Source organism: Phocoena sinus, chromosome 2 (assembly GCF_008692025.1).
Source record: "Phocoena sinus isolate mPhoSin1 chromosome 2, mPhoSin1.pri, whole genome shotgun sequence".
In the NCBI taxonomy this organism is placed as follows: Eukaryota; Metazoa; Chordata; class Mammalia; order Artiodactyla; family Phocoenidae; genus Phocoena; species Phocoena sinus.
The window spans coordinates 67,207,491-67,216,763 of NC_045764.1; the positions used below are offsets into that span (position 1 = coordinate 67,207,491).

The 9,273-nt window shown below is 54.5% G+C and overlaps 1 protein-coding gene across 1 annotated transcript in view; it reads left to right on the plus strand.

Annotated features, from left to right (window-relative positions):
• The window catches only part of ITGA11 (integrin subunit alpha 11), a 141,880-nt gene that overhangs the window by 117,073 nt on the left and 15,534 nt on the right, over positions 1-9,273 (plus strand). Inside the window, 7 exon segments of the mRNA XM_032621170.1 lie at positions 1,010-1,099; positions 1,899-1,989; positions 3,267-3,380; positions 3,583-3,669; positions 4,978-5,088; positions 5,186-5,281; positions 8,555-8,668. Of these exon segments, the coding sequence (XP_032477061.1) occupies positions 1,010-1,099; positions 1,899-1,989; positions 3,267-3,380; positions 3,583-3,669; positions 4,978-5,088; positions 5,186-5,281; positions 8,555-8,668 (703 nt within the window).

Below are 9,273 nucleotides of genomic sequence, written 5' to 3' on the forward strand. Positions count from 1 at the left end.
TGAGAAAGAAACACTGCAGGCAAATCGAGCACCAACATTCCAACACACACACACATGCGCAAACCAGTCAGCAGTCACAGGAGTGCTGGGGATCAACACAGCAGCATGTGCGTGTATCCAGGTATAGTTAGCCAAACTGTGCACTCTGGTGGAATTCTCACTTGACATGAGAAGTTTGTAAGATGTGTTGATATCTTAAGGCCTCCCTCTTAGAAAGCAGTTTGTTCTCACAGGGCAATGAACGCCCTTGCCTGCAGTGTCCTTGGCAGTGTGGGTGTTGGCAGGTGTTTGTGAGTTGGGCATATATAGGCAGGGGACACTGGGCATCTGTGTGTGTCAGATCTCCCTTTTCTAACTAAGCACCTATCTGGGGTAAGGTTTCCGAAGGAAATCAAACAGTGTATGTAATGAGCAGAAATCATACCTTTTTTATGTCTAAATGATCTGCTCCGGTAGTTCACGGTGCTCAGAAGTGAAGGGAAGCATATTCAACAAAACTTCCTCGAATGCCTCTGAATTTCACTCTCCAGCCTTTTCAAGGCAGCATAGCCCCCATGGGAGCTGGCGCACCCCTAGTCAGCTCACGGGGGGTCGGCTCAAGGGTCAGTAAACGCTCTGCTGTGAATTCCTCATGCTCTTCCCCTCTCTTGGGCAGACCCTTGCCCTGGAGGCATCATCTCCCGGGGCGGGGGGCGGGGGGTAGTAGCATAGGATTTGCCCATCTGACAGATGAGGAGGGCACACAGGCCGCTGTGACCAAGCTGGCGCCGTCCTCCCAGCCTCCAGCCCAGATGTGCTGCACCCAGAAAGAGGGCAGGGAAAGCTGAGGTCTCCAGGTCCCCTGCCTCCCCGGCCCTTCCCCTCCCGGGAGACACCTCTGATGACCCTGCTGGCTGGCTGCTCTGGTGCAGCAGACCTAGACGCGACTTGGAACCCTCCTGCTGCCCTGAGCTGGGTGGAGGGAGGGCTGTCCCTTCCTGACCACAGGCGCTGCCGGCTCTCCTTGCAGTGACAGTGACGAAGAAGAGAGCACCAAGGAAGACAACATGGCCCTCCTACGCTTGCACCTCAAGTATGAGGCTGACGTGCTCTTCACCAGGTGGGCCGCGGCCCCAGGGCCCTCGTGCTGAGGGACTATGGGAAGCAGCCGGGTATGCCCCTTGAGAGTGCACCCGCCTTGTCCATGGAGGGGAGGTGGCATCAACATGGAGGAAGAAGAGATACAGACCTGGTCCCCAGGGAGCTCCCCGCAGTGGGGGAGGGGGAGGGCTGGAGCAGCAGGCAGTATCCACCCCAGGTGCAGGCTATAAGCGGAGGAATGGTCTGCAGAGAATTTTAAAATAGTCAAACCTGCTAAAAAGTCCATCTGCATTTCATTACCACTTTGCACTAGCAATTCTAAATAGCATCAGTGAGAAAATGCTTCTCCCTGCAGGGCAGACTGCTCCCACCGCCCACCCACCTCAGTCTGCCAGTGGTCCCCAGTGTGCCCCCTAAGAGCTCCCAGGAGGGCAGAGAAGTCAGAAGGTAACCACAAACAGAAAGTTCAGGCCCTCCCACGGCCACCACTAAAGGCTGGAACGCTGCACAGTGGGCAAGTTCATGATCAAAAGAGGCCATGCCCCTGGGCAGGAGGCAAGGGCAGGGGTGGCAAATAACTTGCTTTTGTGGTTCATGGCCATCCCACACACGAGGCAGACATTGCTAATTGATCTCAGAGTTTATTCCTGCTGAGCCTCAGAATCCTTCCCAACACAGCACTCCCAATGGACACAAGAAGAAACGTATTTGCTGTGGTCTAGGGGGAGGCGGGTGCACGCCCACACCCTCTTCCGTTCGTTTATCCATCTAGCCTACACTGACTGAGCTCATGGCGACCCTGTCCTCTGTCCCTGCAGGAGCAGCAGCCTGAGCCACTACGAGGTCAAGCCCAACAGCTCGCTGGAGAGATACCATGGCATCGGGCCTCCCTTCAACTGTGTTTTCAAGGTTAGTCTGGAAGGGAGTCAAGCAGACAGCGAAAGACAGGAGCTGAGGATCCCCCATCTGGCAGGGGAGGAATCTGGAATCATTGCTAGCGCCTGGGGTTCAGCTTCAACCCTGCCACCCATTCACTGTGTGACTTTAGGCAAGTCCCTTCCCCTCTCTGGGGCTCTCAATCCTCATCTGGAAAATTATGGGGCTGAACTGGGAGGATGTGTCAGTGAAGATTAGGTGTAGCTGCTTATAATTTTTAAAGTATGAAAAAAAACAGTGGCCTAAATGCCCTGGGGTTTATTCTCTCCCATAAAAGAAGTCCAGAGTTGGCAGCTTTACAGAGTCATCCGGGATTGGGTCTGTTCCACCATCCTCAATATGCAATCATCAGCCTATCAAGTTCACCTCATAGTCCAAGGTGGCTGCAGCACCAGCCATCACGTTCTCATTCCAGGAAGAAGGAAGGGGAGAAGAGCAGACCAGACCCCTGCCTACTAAGAAACCTCCTTGGCAGTTCCTTGCACTTCCAGTTACTTCTCATTGTCCAAAACGGTGTGATTCAGCTGTACGGGAGGCTAGGAAATATGCCTTTTTGTCTTGCTTTCTGTCACTAAGGAAGGAGGGAGAAGGAGAATTAGGAAGCAGTTTAGAGTCTCTGCCACGGTGTGCCCCAAGATCTCCCCAGCCCTGAACTGCTGAGTGAGAATTGGGAGCAGGTAGACAGCTGGAAACATGCAGATGCCTCAGTGGCTCATCCAAGAGAGATTTAGTAACCTGCCCAAGGCCACACAGCTCATCTGTGGCGGCAGCCCCAGGTTATGTGCTCAGGCTTTCTGATTCCAAAGCCCTGTTTGTGATCACTGTGGCTCTGACACCAAATGTGTCACGGCTAGAATGTGAACCAACACACACTCACTATTTACATCCTGCATCAGTTACTGATTATTTCTCACAATAAAGGAATTGCTGTCACCACCTCCACCCCGACCTCTGTCCAGGGAGGCCACCAGCACCACAGCCAAGAGAGGGTGAAAAGGGAAGTAACCCTTGCTGTCAGCCTCGTGGCCCCTGAGTGACCCATCCTCAGCCTCCAGGAGCCCATCCCTTTCAGCTTTCATGCAGTTTCATCCTGTAGCCCCCCGCTGAGATCTAGAAGAGCTTTGGAGCATCTACAGTGAAAAAGCCAGGGGGCTTGAAGGGGCCTGACTGGGGGGATCGCCCCGTGAGCCTCGTCCTCCACCCCCCAACTGCTGCTGGGTGTACTGACACCTCCCCGCCTCTGGCCACAGATCCAAAACTTGGGCTTGTTCCCCATCCACGGGGTGATGATGAAGTTCACTGTTCCCATCGCAACCAGGGGCGGCAACCGGCTGCTGCTGCTGCAGGGCTTCCTTGCTGACCAGGTACCCATGCCCCGGGGGGCCAGCACAGGGGATGGGACAAACATATCCCTAGGTGTGCCCCCAAGTCCCCAGACCTCAGCTCCTTCTCCCGAGCCCAGGGCCAGCCGGGCCTTCTCTGGGCAGAGGAGGAGAGAGGACCGTGTCCGGGACGCCGAGTCTGCCAGTGCTGGTGGTGAGGCTGGTTGCGTATGTCCTTGTGCAGGCAAACACGTCCTGTAACATCTGGGGGAACAGCACTGAGTACCGGCACGCCCCGACGGAGGAGGACCTGAGTCGTGCCCCACAGCTGGTGAGTGTCCCCTGCACCAAGAGCCCCGGGGGACGAGGAGGGGGACTGCCTGAGCTCCTTGTCCAGTAGTTTGTCCAGAAGAGCTTGTCGAGCACCTCTATGTCCCAACCTCAAACTGAAAGGACACAGAATAAGGAAAAGATACTTCTTGCCCTTAGTGAGCTCACCATCTCACAGGAGACATGGGATTGAGTGTAAAGAAGCCAAGTAGCGAGGCTGGGATACGTGTCAAGTGAGGGGCAGTGGAGCCGACAACCTCGAGTAGAGAAGCAGGGGTCGTGGACTTGCCCCTGTGCCTAAAAGGGCCGGTAGGATATGGACAAGCAGAGGGAGGAGGAAGGAGCAAGACGACACGGGGCTTGTATTGGAGACACTGACCACGTCACCTGGGGCCTCCCTGCCCCCAGAGATGGAAGGCAGCCCAGCTCCCACTCCTGAGGCCCTCCCCAAGACATCTGCTAGTGTCCAGGTTTCTGTTCCCAGGGCTGCCTCTGTCCCCACATACCAATTTCTGAGCGTGCCTTCACTATTCCTTACCCAAATAAAAATCTGAGCTATTTTCATTTTGTTCATTTTCAAATGCCTCACACAAAGCATCTTTGGAGTGTAGTGCACTTTACTGAAGACTTGAACTTGGGTGGGGTGAGGTGGCTGCGAGGGAGCAACACAAGTAAGTTTAACGTGATAAATCTTAATTATTTGATGATTTGTTTGGGTTTTCTATTAGGACGGTGGTATCTGCAAGTAATGATAGTTTTAGTTTTACCACTCAATCCTTTTAAATTGTTTTTCTTGTCTTATTGCTCTGGCTATAAGGGCAATGGTAAACAGAAATGATGACCGTCTTGTCTTGATCCTGTGTTTAAAGGGATTATTTTTAATTTTTCATTATTAAATGTGATACTTGCCACAGGCTTTTTAAAATAAGCACCCTTATTCAGATTCAGGACATTCCCTGGGAGTTTTTATCATAAACAGAAGTTGGATTTCATAAAAGGCTTTTTTCTGCATCTGTTGCAGTAATACTATCATTTTCCCTTTAATGCGTTTGTATGGTGGTGACATTTATAGGCACCCTAACGTTGACCCAAAGTTCTGTTCCTGAAATACACCCAGTTATGCACAACTTCAAGTGGAGCATCGGATATACCGTCCTTACCTTGTCCTCCACCCCCATCCCCTTCCTTCTTCCTTGTCCTCTGCCCCTCCTACCTCAGGAACAAATCCCCACTTGGTCAAGCTGGGCAGCTGAGCCATCTCTCTGGTGGCCAAGCCCCTGCTCACCCTGAGACCCACCTTCTCTTTCAGAATCACAGCAACGCTGATGTAGTTTCCATCAATTGCAATGTGAGGCTGGCCCCCAACCAGGAAATCAGTTTCCATCTGCTGGGGAACCTGTGGTTGAGGTCCCTAAAAGCAGTAAGTAGAGCCCCGGGGGCCAGGCTGGAGGAGGCAGGTGCTGGGGAGTCTCCCCTGGGAGAGGGGCCAGAACCTGACAAGGCCTCTGGTTACACAGCTCAAGTACAAGTTGATGAGAATCACGGTCCATGCAGCCTTGCAGAGGCAGTTCCACAGCCCTTTCATCTTCCGCGAGGAGGATCCCAGCCGCCAGGTGAGCACTGGGAACTCTGCAGACCTGGGCCCGGGCCAGGTCAGCTTGGGGAAGGGTAGCCCCTTCGCCGAGAGTTTTCCTACACCCCCTGCAGGAGAGAGATGGACAGGCCTGCCAGCAGTTAGTGCAGCATCAGAGGCGAGGGAAAATCGAGACAAACAGGCTGTTAGGGGCAAAACTGGAGAGAACAGGGCCAGAAATAGGCATTGGTGCTGTCCCTCGGGGGCACCAAGCGCTGCACCTCAACAACCCCCGGAGGCGAAGAAGGAGAGACACCTGCGTGTTTTGCACTAGAGGAAGCGGAAGTACAACCCAGGCCTGCCTGCCTGCCTGCCCACCTGCCTCAGGGCGGCGAGGCTGGGTCTCGGCAGGCTGGCAGCCTAGAACGGCCAGCCAACCCTCCCCTCCCCATGCATCCGCGCCTCAAATCTAATGAATGAAGTCTTATGCGAACTGAAGTTGTGAAGACCGAGGGACTCGAGCTATCTCTGAACTGGAACTCTTTTTGAATTGAGTAAAACTGGACTGTCTCAGCTCAGACTGGCTTGAATCAGGGTCTAGGAAAGGGGTGAGGCTCCCTGTGGTGCTCTCTGGGAAAATGAGAAATTGGGTCTTGAAAAAAAGGCGGGTCCTCTGGAAGGAGCCGGGCGTCTCGGGTGTGGGACGCTGCTGCCCTCCACTGGCCACATCCCCAGCCCTGGCCTGGGCTCTGGGTGAGCGTCCTGTACCAGATGCGCAGTCACCCACCAGCCCCACCCCAGGAGACACTGGAGAGCAAAATGGGCCTGGTCAGGAAGCCAGACCTCCAGAAAACACAAACGTCGATCCCAAACAGCGTGTGGGTGTGCCAGGCGGAGGGGGAGCAGGCACAGAAGCCCGAGGCAGCGTTCAGCAGATCCACCCGAGGAGCTGTTTTATTTGTTCCTTCTTCAGCATTTGTCAGGTGTTCATCCTGTGACTCAGGCAGACAGGGGGGCGAGGACAACGAAGTGTGGGTGCAGTCTGGGGGAGAGCACAGGTGCTGGCATGGGGGTTGGTCAGAGCAAGCCATGTCCAGGGAGGGCTTTCTGGAGGAGACAGTCCACTTGACCTGAATCTTGAGAGACATGTGGGAATTTTCCAGGCAATCACGCGAGAAGAGGCATGGTACAGACACCCCACGCACCCACAGACCACCCCTTTCTCCGCACTAGTCCATTTGTCATTTACTAGTTTAAGTGATTTCTCCTTCCACTCCCACTTCCCACCCCCAAAAACCCCTCTTATATGCTCTGGATGCCTCACTCCTCTTAGAAAGCCAGCAACCCAAAATTTAAGTCCCTGTTGCCTTGGCTCTGTGCGAGGTGCTGGTGTGGGAAGGCAGAGCCAGCTCCCAGCCTTCAGGGATGGAAAGAGCATAGAAGGGACCTGCTGTTGGTGGAGCCCTACCTATGTGCCGGGCACCATAACAGACACCTGCCGTGTTACCCTGCTTACTCCTCACAGCACTGTGAGGGGCGTCCCCACGTCCATTTTTCAGATATGGAAACGGAGGCTGTGTGAGGTAAGGCGGAAGGGGAGCAGGCTTGCCTCAAGGTGAATAGAGAGTCACTGGCCAAGCCGGGCTCCGCCATGCTGTCGTGGGTGCGTTCGTTCAGGCTTTCAGCGCGTTGACTGAGCTCCTGCTCTGTCCCAGGCACTGTTCCAGGCACTGAGGATAGAGCAGTGAGCAAAATAGATAAAGCCCCTGCTCTCCCTGGAGCTGACACTCTAGATGGTGGGGGGAAGAGTCAACGAACATAAATACATACAATGTCAGTGGTGATAAGGTCTGCCCAGAAAAACGCAGGTGCGTAAGGGTGGAGACGAGGGGTGCTATTTTATACAGGGAGACTGGGGAAAGCCTATAAGGGGACAGCAGACAGAGACTAGAAGAAATACAGTGGTGTCATGCAGCGAAGGGGGTTGGGGGAGCCCCACCAGCAGAAGGAATAGCGATGCAAAGCCCCAGCAGCAGGCGTGTGCTGGGCGTGTTGGCAGCCGGGTGGCTGAGGGCTGGAGTAGAGAGAGCAAGGGGCAGAGGAGGAGATGAGGCCGGTGAGATAAGCAGGGCCGGAGGGTGCAGGGCCTTGCAGGCCAGGACAGGGAGTCTTGTTTTTCACTCTGAGGAAGATGGGAAAACCTGGAGGACAGAGCAGAGCAGAGAATAAATCCCCTGCCTCTGGCTACTATTCCAAGAACAGACTGTAGGGGGCGATACACAAGCAGAAGGGGCAGCTAGGTGGCTGCTGCGGTCTCCAGGTGGGAGATGAGGGTGCTCAGTCCAAAGAGGTAGCCTTGGTGGTGGCAGGAGTGGCCACATTCTGGGTGTTTCAAAGGTAGAGCAGATAGACTTTGCTGGGGTCCACGTGGGTGTGAAAGTGAGAGTCAGTGACCAATACAAGAAGCAGGAGCAGGGAAGGACAAGGCTGCCATTTGCTTTGAGGGGAAAGATGTTGAAGGAACAGGTTTGAGGGTGAGGAGTGAGATCAGGAGTTTACCTGGGGACCTGTTAAAGATGCCAGGCAGGCCGAGTAGACAGTTGGGTATGAGTCTGGAATGCAGTGGAGAGTCCAGGTAGAAGGTAGCAATGTGAAAGCATCAGCAGGCATAAAGATGGTTACGGCCCTAAGACTGAGTGAGCTTCCCCAGGGCTGCGTTAGGGCTCTCACAGCCCTGGGCACTTTTGGACCTTACTCCATAAACAAGATTTTTTTAAAAAGCATTATTTTCTGACTTGGTCTGTATAAAGACAAATATAAATATAAGACAAGATTATATTTTTTGATTCTAACTTTAAAAGAAATTAGAACATTTCTGTGGTCCCCTAAAAGCACCATGGACCCTGGGCGCCATGCCCGTGGTGCCTACTCCATAAGTCAGCCCTGAGCTCACCAGAGCCATGGGACACACCAACATTTAGGAAGCAGCAAAGAGAGCAAGAAAGAGTGTCCCATGTGGTAGAAGGAGAAAGCAGGGAGAGTGGAGTGGCCCCAGGCCCAAGGCAGAAAGCGTCTCAAAGAGGAGGTGGGATCACTTGGTCACTTAAGTCAGATGTCTGCTGCACCACGGCTGGGAGCTCTGAGGCCTCTCAGCAGGCTGGTGCAACCCATCCCTTCAGCATCTCCCTGAGGAAGGGGATGCAGCTCTCCCACCAGGTGCCCGCTGTCTCCTACCCTCCTGCCCCTCCCCAGGCTGCCACCTGGGCCCCAGAACAGTAGCGCTGTTGACCTGGCCTCACCCCTCACCTTGCAGATCACATTTGAGATCTCCAAGCAAGAGGACTCACAGATCCCCATCTGGATCATCGTGGGCAGCTCCCTGGGGGGCCTCCTGCTGCTGGCGCTGCTGGTCCTGGCACTGTGGAAGGTGAAGGCCCCCGCAGGGTGCAGATGGGGGGCAGCATCCTGGCTGTCCGGGCCTGGGACCTCCGCCTCTGAGCTCTGTGGCCAGTCCCCATGTTCTCCTCCGCGTGGGAGCTGGGGCCCACCCAGCCTCCTCCCCAGAACTTGCCGACTCCTCACCACAGCAGGCAGATGGGCTAGGGCCACCAAAGGGTACTCAGCCTACAGCTCCAACCCTTTTGTGGGTCCCTCTGAGAACCTAATGAAAGTTAGGCTTCCTCTGATCAGAAAAAAAGCAAGCACATGCAGCCACAAAATTTCTCCAACCATGTCAGACTGTTAAGAAGTCCCCCAAAAGCCCTTCTCCGTCTCTGAGCCTCAGGCTAAGAACCCCTGGTCTCAGCCTCTTCCTGTTATAGATGAGGTGAAGGAGGCCCAGAGAGGGGTGTTGACTAGGGCAGCGTCAAAGAGCATGACTGCTTGCCTCTTGACACAGGCTCCGTCCACTTGGTTCCAGCCTCCCTGTCACCAATTACGTGGCCCGTTGTGCAGCCCGGCGGTGGTAGGGGAGGTATGCAGCATGAGCTGGGGCGTTCAGGGAAGGCTTCTGAGGAAAGAAGCCTTAAGAGA